General features: G+C 33.8%; 2 protein-coding genes across 2 annotated transcripts in view; one reads left to right on the top strand and one right to left on the bottom strand.

Moving 5' to 3' along the window:
• LOC138311156 (low-density lipoprotein receptor 2-like) overlaps positions 1-20,494 on the top strand; it is a 163,508-nt gene that overhangs the window by 42,886 nt on the left and 100,128 nt on the right. The window lies entirely within an intron of this gene.
• LOC138310968 (E3 ubiquitin-protein ligase TRIM71-like) lies at positions 9,849-12,851 on the bottom strand. The gene has a single exon (XM_069252342.1). It carries the CDS (start codon positions 11,932-11,934, stop codon positions 10,336-10,338), a length of 1,599 nt encoding a protein of 532 aa, XP_069108443.1. The 5' UTR covers positions 11,935-12,851; the 3' UTR covers positions 9,849-10,335.

The following is a 20,494-nucleotide window of genomic DNA, read 5'->3' as shown; positions in this document are numbered from 1 at the left end:
GTAGTCTTTTTGCAAGGTTCAAGAATATATCCTGTATTATTATGATCACCAGTACCATTAGTCTCTGGCAATTTTCACAATACATGTATTATAATAAATACATATTCCAATTAAAACATTCATTTTTTAAGTTCTTCTTATTTACTTATTTAATAGCTATCATAACAGGTAGGTAAATTAGGTAATTTCAAATTTCTGTCCTGATATTATATATGTATACTAATAAAGTCCACATCCCAGGCCAGTATGTATAACCAATATGTTGCTGAGATCTACATCTCTTATCATGTAGATGGGCCCAGCTGGGCACTGGACTAGGGAGGTCAAGGGATAGGATTCTGAGTCATAAAAATTCATGGGGCCAACCAAAGGGCATAGGTTTATATCTAAACAAGTATGATTTATCTATTAAATCTATTTACTGGAATATATGATAATATGTTTACAGAATTATATAAACATGTCTGTAATGTAGTTGTTTTCAATCAAATATGTCAAATGAAAAACAAAATCACTTTTTAATGACTATGGCAGTTAGAATGAAAATCCTTTCTTGAGCCCCAATTTTTTCAACCGGAATCTACATTCTAGCATTTTTGAAAGTGAATGCTGTTGATGGAGGGAGACTATTTTCTTCTCTGTGATTTTTTGTGAAAGATATCAGTATAAAAGTGTTCTAGGAATGGAACTATCTTGTGCTATTTTGGATTCTATGGTTCAGTAAAAGGTAATATGCAACTACATTAAAAGAAGAGCATTTATGGATGTATTAATGAGAAGGAGATGAAGATTTCAGCCATGAGAGCAATGTTCATACTGGTGAGTTCTAAATTCATAGAAATATTTGGAGAGTATATATACTATGTAATTATTGTAATACTTAGCTTGTGGGACATATATTTAGTTAAATGATGAGACAGCTATTGTCATATTGAATATTATTGCCAGTAAAATCCTTCTTGAGATCAATATTGTTGGATCATATCAGTACAAAGCACAAAAATTAGCATTTATGAAGCATCAGTACCCAGTGGGCACACAACATCCGGAGGACGTTTTTATTAGGTCCGATCGCAACGTTGCATTTAGGTTGCAAAAAGGTTGCAAATGAAAGTTTGGGGAACGTTTTTTGACAACGTCCGCCGAATGTTTTCATATAATGTTTTCACAACGTTTGTATGTTACGTTGTTTATTTTCATTATTCTAGTATTTTTGAAGTACAATAACAACAAAATATATTGTTTATATAATATTTTAATGTCTTCTGCTCATCCTGCATGAAATAGGTGCAACAACTTCCACCTAGACTGTACTTCCGTGTGTACTTCTCATCTGTAAAAGAAAACAGAATAAAACATTAAACATCTATATAATGATTTAGACGATATATTTTTCATGTGCCGGTACGTTATTACATAAATAAAAACACAAATAGGATACAGGCACATCAGGGAATTTGTATAAGTTAATGTATTTGTGTATATACATACTCAAAATACTGACTACACATATAGATAAAATAACTTACCGCGATATAATATAATAAACACATTCTTTTAAAAACAAGTTTGTATACGAATCAACAAAGACTTACCTTGAAATATCTGTCGATATCTGGAAGTTATATATCCTGTTTGGATGCTGTCGAGGCTAAGAAATGTTATCGGTGTGAAGCACGTGTGTACACAAAGTTTGAATGAACAAAGAACCGGAAGTGAAAATAACCGCGCAAACAGCAAACAAATCTTTACGAGTTTCCACTCCTAGTTTCTGTAGTGTGCGGGGAAAACATGTAAAATGTCATATAAATAAGATCACAATTTATTGGTATAAAAAGACGCTTTATTCTAATGATTTTAATTTTTTGTTTTAAATAGTTAATACCGACCCCTAGCGGATAAACTTTAAAATGAAAGGGAGGTAACACAACTCTTTTATCATAACTCGGTAGTTTACATATTTGACGTAATAATCGGTATGTAAACTTTTTATTTATAATTATACTTTTTGTTTTGTTTTCATCTATTCAATTGATACCTATAGTATCTGTAATTAAAAAATAAAACTATTTAAAAGTACAAAAAATGATTAATTATTTTTTTATTAGTTAATAATTATTGAAAAAAATATAAGGCCTACTTGTATGTATCATTATTTGAATAGATTCGTTCGCTGCATTTAAAAGTTGTTTCCAACAATAATACCTTTTGAAATATATTAAATTATTGTCAAAGTTTTTTTCCTAACCATATAAAAACATTCTCAGGACGTCAAGTGCTAATGTCGTGAGGACGTTTGGAGAAAAACGTTCTCACAACATTGTCAGAATGTCCCCGACGTCGCAACCTAAATAAAGCGTTGCCAAAATGTTGTCCGGACGTTATGTGCCCACCGGGTATATTGTTTGTAACATAAATTGTATCAATATGCTATAATTTACAGCTTGCATCCACTTGAACTATTATAATATGTCAAATACATGTCCAGAGCAGAAATAGTTTGAAACCTCAGTCAGAGAGGTCAATCAATACATATATACAATAATGCATGCTTTTTGTCTAGCTTGTTTTCCTAAAAGCTAACTGTGATTTTATTGGATTTCAGTGAATGTAATGTTAATATAAAAGTAAAATTAAGATTAGGATGTTGATAAGAGAAGATCAATTAATTTTTTTTTAACAAAATTGAATGTTTTTTTTCTGTATTTCAGATAATGTAAAGTGAATAGTTACACCTTGTAACTTCAACAAATTAAACTATCAATGAAAGGAAGGATCAGTTGTACCAGGAAAAAATCTTCAATGCGAAGAGGAGCAAGAATATCATGGACAAATAAAAAAAACCACATTGTCTTATTATCTAAAGGACTAAAGAGGCATTGAAATATTATAAATATATTAGCTAAAAGCCATAATATGGTTAAAGGACTAAATTGACTTTTTTAACCTCTATATAAGATAATTATTTAATAAAAAATCCTGCTTACAAATTTTCTTGTTAGTTTTTTGTTTCATTTTGTTGACTTCCCTGGTGTACTAATAAATCCGATCAGATATGTGGCTACAGTAAACTATCATCTGGTTTGCAGAAAATCTGATCAGATTTTTTTTCTCGAAATCCAATCGGAATAAACATTCAAAATACGATTGGGTTTTTAGGAAAATCTGATCAGATTTTTTTTTCTGAATTCTGATCGGAATTTTGAGTCGAAATTTTATCTGCTGAGATTTTAATACAACTGTTTTTTTTTCTGCACGGATTTTCCATATATGGAAAATCTTACTCTATTCATTTAAATATTACGCCCCTGTTTTCCGATCACAAAATAGTTTTCCCGATCGGATTCAGGAAATTATGATCAGTTTTTGATATACTGTAAAGAGAAGATATTAATCCGAGCAGATTTTTGAACATTGAAATCCGATCAGATTCCGATTCCAGTCCGACCAGATTATTTCGTACAGGTAGTTTAACCTTTTTCTAGGGTTCCTATTCCTTAATTTCGGGCACTGCCTCTGAGGGTGACCTGTTTGGTTGCACTCCCAGCATACCAATTCTCTATTTCGTATCCTATTCTGACCTATTTCCATAGGTTCAGGCCCATGCGTAGGGACTGAAGGACCAGAACGCTGCGGCATTCTTAGTGCGAATCTTTTCCGCAGATTTTGTTCTGTCATTGCGCAGGTTACTGCGCCTTGAAAGGTTTGTGGGTTATCCCTCATGACCTTTAATCTTAATTGGTCATTTATTAACCCATCTGTAAAGAAACCTATCATCTGCCTTTCAATGGCAGAATTCCCTTGTTGCATCCCTACGTATGCATCTTCTGCCAGAGTAAGGAGTCTCTCAGCATACACTTGAACACTTTCATGTTCTTTTTGACGTGTTTTTCTTAACACGACAAAAGTATGCTGAGGGTCGCTTACATCTGAGAAACGTCCCTTTAATTCTTGTTTTAATTCCGCCCACGTACCACCGGGTGCTTCAGATAAAAAGATAATCTTTTTATATACTCACTTACTGCCCCCTGCTTGGTTGGTACGCAATTAATTTAGTCCTATCAGGCCCTATTTGTGTTAATGTGGCTACCTTATCTATAGCACTGAGCCATTCTCTACATTTTTTTGTGTCCCCATCATAAGGAGGTATAGAACCAACAACCCCTTGGACATTGATTGCTGACGTTAACCCGGTAAGTTGTTGCCCTAAGTTGCCAAATAGAAGCCCTACATTTTCGGCCATGTTACATTCTTGTCACTCACCTTTTATGCCCATTTCTTGCGCTCCATGTCCAAGTTCGTCATCCTGGTCTTCAAAGGCACCAGAAAAGACCCCATGTTATAAAACATAACTCTGGGTCTTTTTGTTTAGTTGATAATTTATTCCTGGGTTCATGATCGTATAGTGTTTATAAAATATTCATTCTCTCACTGTCTTTGGTATATCCAATTTCCTCCTTGCTATATTAAATTCATTCTCCGGACTCTTCTGATGGTCTCTCTCTCGTCTCTGTCCGGTCTCTCTCTCCTCTCTGTCCGGTCTCTCTCTCCTCTCTGTCCGGTCTCTCTCTCCTCTCTGTCCGGTCTCTCTCTCCTAACCCCCGCACCTCTATTTATCCCCAAACTTCCTACGATTCTGAGAAGACTCCAGAACCCTTTTACCTTATTTGGGCCCATGTCCAGTATAAACCGCTTGACCAGCGTTTTACTCCTACCACTAAGTCTAGGCTCTTTACGTAGGTAACGGTATCTAATTAACAATATATGTGTACTTTTAATTAGCTTCGGACATGTATTGAACCCCATTACTCATAATGACCTCTCGCTATGTGTACTACATCTGTAATGTCAACACCTCCCCTGATGATATATATACTAGTTAAAACTTCCCTCTGTATAATTATCTATCAATATATGTTATTACATATTTAAGACCTTTTTGTAACACAGTTACCTAAAATATGATCACTTTCCAGAGCCGCTAGAAGCACAATAGATGTAATGGTCTCGCGAAACCATGTTACAATAAATAATTTAATAGATAAAAAAAATAGGCATAAAATCTTCAGATAACTGAAAACTAGGAGAAAGGTATACGGAGTATAAGATCTTTTTAAATGTTCTACAACTAAATTGGTTAAGGATCACTTTTATTTTGTAGTAGTATATCAAATTAATTTTATCTGCAATATTCATAAAAATGATTTAAAGATGTCTTTCAGATGTCTAAACACAGGTTCCAACAAAATTGACACACTGGCCATACTGTTTTTTTTTTTTTTTTTTTTTTTTTATTCAGCTTTTTTGTTGTTACATTCATTTCCCATGTTACAAAACACAGTAAGAAAAACAAATGGCATACATGTACTGAAAGTTCAGGAAGTTGTCAATTATAAATACATACATAAACTATGTAAATTTAATTTGTATCTTTCTTCCGCTAATCTCCAAAAAAAAAAATTGGCCACAAAAACCCACTTTTGCTTTATTTTTTTTCTCTCTGAATATGAAATTAAACCAAATTTTCAATTTCTTTGTAAAATAAAGTATAAGCTTTCCACTCTCCAATAGAAGGAGTTTTTGATTTTAATTTACAATAGTATATATAATATTTCAGCAATAATATCAAAAAATTTAATTCATAGCTAAAAACATTGTCTACAATACCAAAAGCCATTATCACTGGGTCTCTGCCCAGTTCAATTTCATAGTTTGATTTTAATAAATTCAAAAAGGATGTCCAAAGAGATTGAACATGGCAACATTCCCAAAAGAGGTGCATGAGTGTTTCTCGACCATCTTTGCAAAAAGAACATCTTTCTGTTTCACTCTTTTACATTGCATTAATTTGCAATTGGTATATGTTATTTTATGGAGAAATTTAAAATTGAAAATTTTGAAGTTTTATATCATCTGTGACATTATAAGGTATGATAAAAATCTTATTCCAAACCTCTCTTGGGATGTTGACATGCAAAATCTCTTGCCATGAATTTTGACTTTTAAGTGGATATTCAATAATCGGTTTTAGCATAAGATGGTAAAAGTATTTTGTAATCTTATCATATTTCTTAAGATATTGAATAAATTTGTTTTGATTCAAATTGATTAAGTCATTTTCCTGTTCAATCAATATACTCTTCCATTGCCTTGGAATTGAATTCATTACACTATAAAATTCAAGAAAATTGATTGTCAGGTTATATTTATCACAAAACCTTTCATAAGTTACAAGTACATTGTTTTCTATCAAATCATTAATAAAAAAAAAATTTCCACACCAATGTTTGTAGATAAAAGTTTTGTTATCAATCTTTTAAATTATTTAACCATAATGATTGTGAGGCAACTAAAACTGGGGTTGTGGGGAGTTCCTCTCCACTTAGCTCAGCCCATATCTTAAAAATTTCTTTCCAAAAGTATTTAAAGATCTACTTATTTCCAAAATCCCTTCTTTTCTTAGCCTTATGACCTTGTCCCCTCCATCAGCTTCAATATCATCTAAAAGAAGTGACTTCCATGGAGAACAATTTGATGGGTCTATTAGTTTTTTTTATCCAACACATTTTTAAAGAGACAAAAAGTGAAAATATGCGGAACACGTAGTCCACCTTCTTCATAATCCCAATACATTACTTTTCGTTTTACTTTATCTATTTTATCATTCCAAATAAATTTAAAAAAAACACTTCTGGAGTTCTTGCACAATTTGAGGAGGCGGATCAGGTAAAACTGTCATTGATTGGATAAAAATGGGTAGAGCTAGATTTTTTATTACAGTTACTTTACCAATGTATGTAAGATTTCTAAAGGACCAGTCATTTAGAAGTCTTTTAACAGAAGTTAATTTTTGAACAAAATTGTCATAAAATATATTTTCTGATTGGAGATTGTATGAAATGCCAAGTAATTTAAATTTCCCTTGATGATTCCAGCTTAGATTTCTTTCTGGAAGTATTTCCTCACCACAACCCCTTTTTGCCCCAATCCATATTGCCTGGGTTTTTTCAATGTTTATCTTAAGACCTGATATATGGCAAAAATCCTGTAAAATATCAAGAACAATATTCATAGAGTGTGGATCATCTGGCCATACTGTTAATATTACTAAGAAAGTGTATACAAATTGCGCACAAATTTACATGAAATTTTAGTTCCTAGGAATAAACACTTGTCCAGGTCTTTGAGTTTGCAAATTGCCTAAACTAATTGTTTATTTACGCGTTAAGATATATATATTTGAAGTTTGATACTATAGTTAAAATAATTCCGATATATTACTCACATGTTGTTTCTGTAAAACTATATTTGTGTTACTCCTAGATCGACTATTGCGTTCCGGGGACTCATGTAATCATCCCTTAAGCAGCTATTTCATTAAATAAAATAAATACACGATACGATGTATATGTCGTTTTTGGCAGTCATGTACAATTCTGCTTCATGTCCCAGCAAGTACTTGTCAATAAATAAATATGTTAATGCATTCTAACTTTGCATTGATGTAGAATAATGTTATATTAAAATAGAATTTTCAATGCTGTCTACTTGTACGTTTCCTCAGTAAATAGTCAATAAATATGCAGTGATTTACCTCTTAAGGGTTTTGTTATGAACCTAAATAAAATTAAAGTTTGAAATAAAAGACTTTGCGGGAGTCATTTACTACTATTTAACAATTATTAATTCACAGCAATTACCTGATATACCTACAGGTGTATACAGTAGGTCATCTCGAGTCGCGTACCAAACTCGAGATATTTAAAGTTGTATAGTCTGTGACTTGCTTGAGTTTTGACATAGGAAAACACATTTAAATTTTTCTACATGTTTTTCTCCGTTTCTCCAAGATTTCAATATTTAACGACTTTGTAAAGTTTATATTCGAAAAGTTATCAAACAATTGAATTAAAGTATTGATTTTCCACGTGTAAATGTTTCAAATAACTCGGAAGTACCCGAATTGTTCCTATTTGTTTCGATCTATACGGGTATGCCGATGTTGGTCATGCGATACGACTCGGGAGGTTCCGATTTATACAGGTATCACCGATGTCAGTCAAGTGATGAAACTCAATTTTCCGATACTAACCGAAAATTTTAAAACTAATGTTGATCTGTTGCTGCTTTTAAAATGCATGACATCCCTTCCCTCTATCTGAATGGTATGTTGGCCCTTTTATGGATCTGAATCATCATCATGCATCCATATTCACACATTGCATGTTTGTCAACAGCTTATAAGAGTGAAAATACAACTTTAAACATTACGTACACCTCGTTGTGTAGTATATTATGTTTGTCAAATTGAATGTACACGAAATCATATCATCAATACTTTACAGAAAGCCCTCAATTCTATATTCAATTTGCATATTCCTCTGTTCAATCTATCACTCGAACATCTGTAGGAGGACTTAAACGAATTTTAGTCGCAATCACAGCTTATTATTACAAAATAAGCCTATTTAAATTCCTCTGTATTTAAATACTGGTTTACCGTCAAATGATTAGTTTTTGACTAAATTGTAGGTCGCGCGTTTTCCCGGTTTACTCTGACTTGTAATATTCCATCACCGACACTTTGTCATGTCATACACTTTCCTTAATGATATTTATAATGTTTGATACTCTACCAGAACAGTAGCACCATATGGGACAACAAAATATCCTGATGTTAGATATGATAAATGTTTAAAATATTCTGCTTCATGAGTAAATGTTCGATGAGTAAATGTTCGACTACATCTTTCCGTCGTCACATTAAGAATATCGATTCATGTATGACGTCCCAATACGAATATTGACTTGGTGTTTTTAAAAATGGAAACACCGAGTCCATATGTTATACATCAGACTCAATGTGAGCAAGTATTCGCCAATGATGATAGTGGAAAATGAGACCATACCTAATATTTATCTATATATACATGCAAATGATATATTTCATAAATTATATAAATCAATAGTGTGGATAGGACTAAAAAGAGCAACTTTTTGTTGAATCATTTTAAAGTATATTAGCTTAATAATTTCATCAATTTTTTTCGGATATATAAAACCGTGTAGATATATATCCCATTCGAAATAAACAGAAAAAAAATCATAAATTTATAATTTAGATATATTTATATATAAGTATTAATCTCTAAAATACCATTTCAGAGCGACATTTAAATATCCACTCAATTATGCAAAAAGTATAAAATACCAAAACGGGTTATTGAATTGAAAATGTTGGAGAACACACTGCTACAATGTACATCCATGATCCATCTAAGCACAATGTAAGTTTAATGAAAGTCTATAACTTTCCACTCAGTATCAGCTGTGGTAGTATATTTTATAACTACCTGGTTAAATCGCTGCATAAGAGTTTATCATTGTCGTTGACAAACACTAATATAGAAAATGCCTATTTAAAAACACGCGCTAATGGTAATGTATGTCATTTCAATATTTCTATGATATAATAAAAATATTTGTAGTTTCGCATCGTCATCTTCATAGACTTTTAGGGCATCCTCTGTTTCACTCTCAGTATAAACATACATTGTCATGAGGAATTAATTATTGTGGTCGTGAAGTGCACTATGTAATTTCTATTTTCCATGTTGTATTGTAAGAGTTTTTACATCATTCATGTCCACAGTCCAATCATATCACACCACGTGGAAATAAAGTAGTCATGATGCTTACAAATTATCGCTGTTAATTCACTGCATAAGTTCTGTGTTGTTACAGGGTTAATAATGGTCGTGAATTGCATTGATGTTTCCCTGCAGTGACATTAATGTCTACAGTCAGTCCAGTTCTATATCAATTTTCACACACTCTGTAGAACGTAGTTCTGATGATAATAATGTTATAGAATTAAACAATCTTGGAAAATACATAAACCATACATTTGAGAAAAGAAATTTAAATCCTAATTAAGTATTTTAGAATACCAGACGTGTGCATATATCTTGTGTTTATGTATGCTTACATGTATTATTAAGATATATACCAAACATGAATTGTATTGTGTCGAAAGTGTCAATCATATCTTAACATAATTTTAAAATTATATATGTACGTTAGTGCACTTTGTTGTCAAAATTACAATTAGAGAAATGGTTCCATTTTGCTGAGTTTAACAATCGCTTTCCTGTATAATTGTAAATGTAATTATAACCATGTATGTATGTATGTTTTGCCTATGGACCGTAAGGCCCACGGAAGAAAATGACCTCAAATTTCAGAGATGAAAGTATTGAGTCTGTACTTAACTTTAAAAATGATTATCAGAAATTATCAAATCGTACACAGATGATGATTTACAAACTGGAATTTCTAGATTTCCCCGTGGAATAGTAGGAGTTTTACTTTATCTTCCCAGTTTACACTCCAAATAATGTCCTGTCTACTTACACCTACACTCCATACTTTATCTCCGGGTATGATCCTGAGCACCTCACCATCACCACTAAGGATGTGGATCTTATCATTGTTACAGTCTACTGCCATGATGTTTCCCGACCTGTCATACACTATACTCCAGGGGTCAAATGGTCCATCTCCTGTTTTTGGCGTTTGTTTATATGTACTGGGAATATCACCTCGGTACGTAAATAATTCCCTGAAGTCAGTATCCATGACGACAACATGTTGGTGTCCATCACCACCATCACATTCATTACTGTGATCAATTACTGCGATGCTGTTGGTGATAGGACACTCTGTGATCCTCCATGGTGAACACACTAATGGTGTCGCAGTTCCTGCGACCTCTGTAGATACCACTATCTGACCTTGTGTGGTATATTTAGAGATGTTTTTGGGCATGCCTATAATGATGTGATAGTCTGATGTAACACAAATACATTTAGGTTCATCCTTTGTTTTAAATTTTTGTGCTATTTTTTTTGAAAATATTCCTGACACCAGCTCTATAATGTTGTTCTCTTCGTCACATACCCACAGTCTGTGTGATGTAGGTGATAGACTGATGTCCTTGATGCCAGCCTTGTGTGTGACCTTCTGTATCACTTTACCCGTCATGTCCAGGAGAGTTAATGTTTTACTGTACCCATCACTGGTCCAGGCCTTCCAATCATTTGTGGGACAAATAGAATAAATGAAACATGGAGACTTCCACTCCTCTATCACCATGATGTTTGTCAGTAGTTTGGTCCTGGTCACAGCTTTCGTCCTCTTACCACTTGTCTTCAGATGTGTAGAGGATTGTCCTTGACTGTTTGATACGGACACGGATCGACCCTTATCTTTTAATGTTGAAGTCTGTCCGGAGTCGTCAGACTTAGATGTACCAATGGCTAGTTCTAATTGCTTACGAGGAGTTTTGTTTGGGGTGAAGCTGGCAGTACCTAACACAGGCTTAACGGGGAGATGTAGTTTTGAATCTAGTTCATATTCGGTGTCGTAAATGTCTATGTGTGAGCCATGCTGAAACACATTCTTGCATTCCTGCAGTTGTTCTTTGAGACGTTTGTCGCACATCTCGAGGTTTTGTTTGTATTTCTGTATAAGCTTAGTATTGTCCTCTTTTATTTTCTGATAAAGAGACAGTGTTTCTGTTGTAAGTTTGTCGAGGTCTTGTTTCAATCTTTCAGTTTGCGCTTTCAGATCTTTTGAGAGTTTTTCAAATATACTGTCATTTTCTGTAAGAAGAGTGTTAGCAGAGGCGATGTAATTCCCTATGTCCGGAAGCGCTATTTGTTCCGTTTTATCAATAAAGTTTCTAATCTTCTCTTTTTTCTGTGGTGTGATTTCACTGAGATCACAAAACAAATGTCCTTTGTGCAGAGACGTTACGCACTTTGGGCAAACTGGTTCGTTACATTTTTCACAATAAATGTCCAATTGTTTTTCTTTATGGTATCCACATGTATCCTGTCCTTTCAATCGGAAAGGCATTTTGGCTGCCGCCATTTTGATGAAAATATCGATCACGTATTAAAATGTCACTGGCTGCATTAGAAACATTGTGATAACTTGGAACTGATTTCTTTAAGATTGTTGATACTTATAGTTTATATTTACATCCATCCGCGGTATACACAGTTAAACTATCTATGTTACAATCCAGTGCTCTACATACCTTTGTTTTGTCATGGTTGTAAATTTGTTTTCACTCTGTACCATAAATCCGAGTTAGATATTTATGATTCTAATCCCAATAATATCCAACTGTCAATATATTTGTCCACAAAGGATAAAATAATTATTCGGAACATGAATCATTGTAAACAACTGGGTTATTACGCCATCAGAATTGTCACATTTATTGTCAAATATTCGAACATAAAAGTTATTCGCTGATATCCCGTTTGAAAAATTCGAATTCTGCAGCGTCTATAGCTTACTTACGTGTATTGCTTTCAATCAAAGAATGAAGCGATCGCTCCCGTCGGTAGTTAATGTTAAATGCCTAGCTAACAAAGAACACAAAGGGGACACGTCATGATCAACTGGGCACATTAACGATAATTGTCACTTAGACGGCTTTCCGACATAGTCGACAAACACCTTGTTAATTTTGAAATTAGCTTCGGTATGTATAGCATTAATCCCATTCCTTATAATACAACATTGTTGTTTGCCATGATGATACCTTTGTTCATTCTATCAGCGGATTTCTATCTGCTAATTTAACATTGGAATAATCCAAACGAAATAAAGCAGTTCTCCTCGATGTAGTTAAGCAATCAAACGTGTGGATGCGCACAGTCGTCGAATGTGTCTATAGACATATACATACTATGATGTTCGGAATATGTACGAACTATGCAATAACTTAGACACATACATGTCTGTTATTTGTCACACACAATCGCACAATATAAAGTAATCATTCTTGTCGGTAACTAATGTGAGCATACGGACATGCGCACAAATCAGAACAATTGTTTTCACGGTGTCTCATATAACTGACAATTATATCTTTGAAAACACAAGAGGGGTAGATTGTGTTGATAGTCAATTGTGCTTAAGAATCGTGGTAATCAAATATCTAGAGTTCACGTCGGGTGATTTGGTGGTTGGGTATGTGAATTGGATATTTTTACTCCACCAGGTAGTCGTGATTTAGATAACCTGCCCGGGATAGGGGTAGAATGAGTTCTAGACCGAGCCAAACATACATGTGCAATGTATATGTCTGGTATGGAAGTCAGAGGGAAATCGATCTCCATCAGACACATAATTATCACAAAGTTTGTCCATATGGCTAGTGTTTATGTCAGAGGAATATCGTGCTACACCAGACAAATGCGTTGTCAATTTTGTTGCTTGCATTGACTTATAAAGAAAGTTACTTTCATGAAAATGAAGTGAACTGAGAAGCAGTTCATGTAAGGTTTGCACGAGATTAACTTTTTATCAGTCAATGCAAGCAACAAAATTGATAGATAATCAGTCCTTGTATTTACGTTAACCAATTAAGAAATTCCCGCCGCTGAAAAAGTCAAATTCCATGTATTCGGTATAATCATTATACAATTTTGTAACATTTTAAAAGTTATCGTACATGTATGTACAGCTACGGAACAGCCGCCAGTCAGTTCTCTCGTCGCGCCAAGGCAACACAAAATAGAGTTCCGAAAATAGCTTCATTCTGGAGACGTTATTACGATTAAAAACGGCAATTTCGAAATATTTTTTTCATGTACAATAATTAATGGCTTAACTTTTATCATAAAGCATTATTATATCGCTTCAAATTCAGCAGTACTAACAATACAATGAATGTGTGATCCGGTTGCTCGATTTAGCTGGGGTCCTACAAATTAGATACGACTGGATTGAAATATAAGGATTGCTTGTGTGCACACACAGAATCTCACTTGCGACATAATGGCTGTCTGAGAACAAATCCTCTTCAAGCTGTTCTCTTGGTTACCAACATTCAGTAATATTTACATTTTCGTTACATTGTAACTATATGAGACAACCAATTCTCCCATACTTCACAGGGATATCCCGCGGTTGCTAGGGAAAAGATAACTCTATCTTACACAGGGGGGTGTAAGACAGCTCACACGCGCTAGACAATAACGTGACGTCATCAATACATGCGGCGTAACCGCGGCGTGCATTGTAGATGACGTCATCAATTTTGACGCATAACGACGTTGCTGCATAATGGCGCAACGAAACAGCTGGAAACAAACAGGAATTTCGTGTTTTTTCTACAAAGTATGGGAGAAAAAGAATCAAACATGGGTCTATCAAGTGGACAGGGATGTATCAACCCTCGTGAAAGATATTGGCAGTATCTATGATCCGAAACGAGTATTAATACAAACTAGGGGTTATTGCAAACCGCAATGCAAGATTCAAAGAGAAGTAGTTGAAAATAATCAAATTTTGTTATTTTAATTAAAATAATAGCAAAATAAATGTTTATGAATTATAAATATAATACTAAAAGCGTGATATATTTTAGATATCGACTTTTAATTCTTTCAAAAATATTGGATGAATTTGTCGTCTGCTACTGAAAATAGCGGAATACATACACAGTGATTTCCTCCTGGAACTTCCAGAAATTGGAGACTGCGGATGTGACCTGGAACCTTTTGATATTGATGAATATGGTATTTTTAGCAACTCTAAATCTAGGGACTGGATTACTCACAGCATCAACGATACCTAATGTCAGAGGAATGTTAGACGAATTAATGATAGCAGCAAAGCCAGAGCTCCCCACCCGGGAGACACCATGTATTTCAAGAGAAGATAATCGAAGAAAACGATTCAAGCAAATGAAAACTGAAAACGTGATTTACATGTAATTCGGAGTTTTAATTTCAATGTTTTTAATATTTCCCATCCAAAAATGTGATCACCTACTAACAGTGATCGATCTATTGACGACCTACCGACGGTGAACGATCTATTGACCACCTACCGACAGTGGTCGATCTATTGACCACCTACCGACAGTGGTCGATCTATTGACCAACTACCGACAGTGATCGATCTATTGACCAACTACTGACAGTGATCGATCTATTGACCGCCTCCCGACAGTGATTGATCTATTGGCACCTACCGACAGTGATTGATCTTTTGACACCTACCGACAGTGATCGATCTATTGACCACCTACCAACAGTGGTCGATCTATTGACCACCTACCGACAGTGATCGATCTATTGACCACCTAACAACAGTGATCGATCTATTAACCACCTACCTACAGTGATCGATCTAAGCTACTGACAGTGATCGATCTATTGACCACCTCCCGACAGTGATTGATCTATTGACCACCTACCGACAGTGATCGATCTATTGACCACCTACCGACAGTGATCGATCTATTGACCACCTACCGACAGTGATTGATCTATTGACCACCTACCGACAGTGATCGATCTATTGACCACCTACTGACAGTGATCGATCTATTGACCACCTACCGACAGTGATTGATCTATTGACCACCTACCGACAGTGATCGATCTATTGACCACCTACCGACAGTGATCGATCTATTGACCACCTACCGACAGTGATCGATCTATTGACCACCTACCGACAGTGATCGATCTATTGACCACCTACCGACAGTGATCGATCTATTGACCACCTACCGACAGTGATCGATCTATTGACCACCTACCGACAGTGATCGATCTATTGACCACCTACCGACAGTGATCGATCTATTGACCACCTACCGACAGTGATCGATCTATTGACCACCTACCGACAGTGATCGATCTATTGACCACCTACCGACAGTGATCGATCTATTGACCACCTACCGACAGTGATCGATCTATTGACCACCTACCGACAGTGATCGATCTATTGACCACCTACCGACAGTGATCGATCTATTGACTAATATGTCTTTCAGCTGTAAATAAAAATAATATTTTTGAGAATCCAGTTACAATTATCATCTAGCTTGAAAAGTGAATGATAATGCCCTAAAATTCCGAAATATTTTTATTGTGATTCAATATTTTGATTATTCTACAATATATAGGCCATGAAATCATATATTACTTTATATTTAATTTAACTAATGAATGTTAAATAAGAATAAGAAATCACTTTCTTTGTTTTCTTAATTTTATGATTGAAAAGGCCGTGGTGCGACCATAGTGTAATATTGCTAAAAATAGACCTTGCCTCACTAAGACCTTTAAACGACAAATTTACCGGTCCACAATTTTTCTGAAATTTTCACAATATTTACTTCAGGTAATGAGCCAACTTTTTAGAAAATATTTTTGGTGCACTCAAACTGGAAGTTGGTGAATCACTATTGTTAATAATTCACATGGCCGAAAATAACACCCAATATTTCAGCATTTCTGTTTTAAAAAATGTGCTATCATAAAAATTAATTATTTATACTCTTCGGAAAATAATACAGTGTGATGACATAAAACATTATTTCGATACCTTTTGGATCAAAAAGGGAACCCTGTAATACACCTCTACTGGCCAACTTTAATTTGACCATAGCACATGCCCTTGGGACCTTTTGAATTTTTTAAACGTATTTCAAGAGTTTGCATTAATGTTGCTACATGTAACATTTAGTTTTTATAAAATTGGTTCGTGGGCAAATTCCCAGTGTTCGTGAAAGAGGTCCTTTACGTGTTTATCGTATTCGTCGTTCGTGAATATATGTTAAGATGATTAATAATTCCCGATCATCTAACTTAATGTATACGATTCTTTTGCTCATTATTATATTATTTCTCGTTTACTATTAGGGTGACAATATCGAAGCTTTGATAGGACGTTTGGCAATCTCCTACTTTGATCCTCTAAAGATTAAAACACTTTATAGGACATAGACTTATAGTAGTTAAAACATTACACCGAAAAACAAACGGACGTCATTACAGCCAGTCGTAATTTAAACCTGAAGATGTCTTCGACATAATATCATCATTCAGGACATATCTGGAAATACAAGCTGGTATTGTATTGTTTTAATCAATAGAAAATAGTCTTTCTGTAAATTGGCTGCAATTCGATTCATTTACAAACACGATCTTATTTAAAGAAATGTAGCAATTAGAACGAAAAGAAAACAAACGTAAATACTTTTTTTTTAATTTTATTGATACCAGAAGCACAACTCGAATACATGTTTTAAATGATAACAACTGTACATTTTTCTTTTGTAAAATTCTAGTATGAGTTTACTAATATAACTTTTAATTGATGCTACATTAACGACCATGTCAATTCATATTTTTATTTACATGAGTATGATATAATGTAAAATAAAAATGTAAATCAATAAGTTGGAAATGGCTACTAAGGTATGCGTAAATTATTATCCATTATAATTATATGATTGTAATAACAATTTGCCGAAATTTGAAGATTATCTGAATTTGTCTACAGCAAAATATTGTATCTGAATTTGTCTACAGCAAAATATTGTAACATATTTCGATACCACATGTCAAATTTAATTAAAATACTAATGCTATGCAAATTGTAATAAAATGATTTTGTCAGGGCAACCTTATGTATTACTTCACAAAAATGAAAAAAATAGCTAATTAAACTTAGTGGTGTTATCATTTATTTACAATTATCTATGGGTCATTACCTGCAATAACAATATTATATTCAAAACAAACAATGATTTAATCAAAAGCAATGCTCAAAATTGGAAGACATTATGAGTTATTTAAGATATATGCTATCAATCTGAAAGCATAATGAAATATACACCTCCTTGTTAGCGTTTGAATATCAATCTAATTATGTAAGAAAACTCAAGACAAATCGTAAACATATCTTCTGATCAGGACCAAATGAATGTTTTACCTAAAAACGTGGAATTGTATAACCCGATAGGCAAACTCTTCATATCCATTATGTGGATACTTAAGTTAAGACAGTGTTCTGTTTAAGGTGTGATCATTGAACGTTTTATATCTACATTCGAACTGTTAATATGCATAATAATTATTTATATATTCCAATATTAAAATTTATTATTGAAATATATTACCGCATTGATAAAATCGAAGGTGAAATAAGCGAAACAGGCGAAAATCCTATTTTTACAGGAACTTCAATTATCGCATCGAAATTACCACTTCAGTCACTTTGTAAACTATTCAACTTTTACATAAACTTCGATAATCATACTAAAATGTCCACTTGGATTACATCGCAAAGATCAATCGCTGTATTGCAATATACGTAATCCATATATGTTAATACTGGGGTACACGTGACCACATTGTATGTCTATTTTCACTCAATCCAATGTCAGTTCGATTACATTCCTTAACTTTCTACTTAATATTGACGTTAAGGTCGCCACTGCAGAAGGTATTTTAGGGATATCTGAAAATTAATTAGATTGTGCATTAAACATAATCAATGGGTTATTGGATTGAAAGATGTAATTACAAATGACCCTGAACGTAAAACACAAACATTTTATGATAGAACCATATGAATGATTTCACCTTAAACCGTATACATGTAAACCGATAGGCATACTGTTAACGTCAACATTTTCGCTTTCTGACTCTTTGTGGTGTGATAATATTACAGTTTTTAAAACTATATTATCATTATTTATATATTCACATATTTCAGATCACACTTGCTGCTATATTAGCGAGAAGATATAATCACGAGATCTGATCAAAGTGAAAAAGACGAAAATCCACACGTCATGAATTATTCCACTTGCAAAGGAATTTTAATAATCACACCAAAATGTTCACTTCAACTAATTAATTGAATCACGAGCAATCGCTATGTCAAACTAAAACATGTAGTACAGTAATTAATTATTAATATTACAAATAGCATATTTTCTAAAAAAACAAAAATACGTAAAACGTTATAGTGGCATAGTATTGTTGACGAGATTGTATTACATGGGTAGTAATATACTCATTGCATGCTTACAGCTATAGTTATAGAAAGGCTGGAGATGGCTGATAAGCAATCCACCAGTACCAAAATAATAACCACGTTCAAACCGCTAGTTGTTCAATAGTTGTAAAGATTTCCCAAAACTATATCATTTTTGTTATATTGATCATGTCTATGTAATTAAGGAATGATTTTTATTTTGTTGTTTACTGGTGTGTAAACTGCATTTTTTTACAGATATTTTAAATTACGCGCGTCAGCGCGTCATGTTGAAATATCTGTACAAAAAAATGCAGTTTACACACCAGTAAACAAACAAAAAATTAAAAACATTCCTTATATTTACATTTCGACCGACCATTTCATTTAAATTTAGTGTCCCGGTGAAATAAAACTTGTTTTTTTCAACGTTATACGACTGATGGAACAGCTGAGTAATTGATGGAATCGCGAAACATCTGGCTCCAATTTGGCGGGAAAATGTGTCAAGTTCCGGGAGTAAATAAAATATAGTTCCACAATAACTTAAGCGTTTTTAATCCATTTATTCCATATGTTTTCATTTTTTTTATGTTTTTAATATTAACACTATGCTTTCCATTGCATTCAAACTGATGTTGAGATAAAACCTTTGTCATGGCATATATTTTGGCCTAACCGGTATTCACATAAACGGAAGTCAGTGTTTCGGTTTGTGTTCTTGTGCAGCAGCCCCCTGCGTTACGGAAGTGTAAACGATTGCCCGGTTAGTAAGGTTATATAAGAAGGTGAAAACGGAAATGTAAATATTCAAAGTTAAACAGTTTCAATGGTCGCACTAAACATTTCACAATTATCTATCCCCAGCCGTTTTCTGATATACCTACAGCTGTGTAGTCATCATAGTAGCGGAGATATACTGTACAGTAGGTCATCTCGGATCAAGTACCGAGCTCAAGGTATTTAAACATTACGTTCCTGCAGTTGTGTATTGGCTCACGTTTGGCAGTGTACATGATACCATACCATGAAATCTGTAATTAACTCAATTTAATATTCCTTTTACATATACTTCTGTTTAGCTTATCGCTCGAACATCTGTCGAATTACTTTAATGAATTTTACTTGCATTCGCTGTTTACTGTTACTTAATTAAATTAATAACATCCCACAATTGCTTTATTTATTCAGTTACTATATCAACGACAATCAGTATTGTAAGTCGCATGTTTTAATACGATGTACTCGGTATTATTTTACCCATTCAATATATCTGCTGCCTAATCCAAATTGAATCTTTTGATCAAAAAATATTTTGGAAATGAGAATTCAATATGTCTTTTAATACACCGTGGCTACAAATAATTCGGACCACAAATTAGCGTCGTGTTGACATATTGCAATCGAATACATGTAATAATACATTTTTTTTCTGTGTTTAATGATGTATATATATATATATACACTTCGTCATTGAAACGTCATTTTGGGGGACATGGATATGGCGCGGTGGTAAAATGCACAGGTATGTTTGGCAAGGCGATTGGGTGCCGTAGATCGTGTCTTCCAGGTTCGGATAGTTCACGAGTCTATATTCAATAAATTGTGAGCCTTTGTTAAATTGTGT

This window comes from Argopecten irradians, chromosome 16 (assembly GCF_041381155.1).
Source record: "Argopecten irradians isolate NY chromosome 16, Ai_NY, whole genome shotgun sequence".
Lineage (NCBI taxonomy): Eukaryota > Metazoa > Mollusca > Bivalvia > Pectinida > Pectinidae > Argopecten > Argopecten irradians.
This window is presented reverse-complemented; position numbering and strand designations above follow the sequence as displayed.

Coding starts and splice junctions, on each gene's coding strand:
- LOC138310968 (XM_069252342.1), bottom strand. CDS start 11,934: ATGGCGGCAGCCAAAATGCCTTTCCGATTGAAAGGACAGGATACATGT.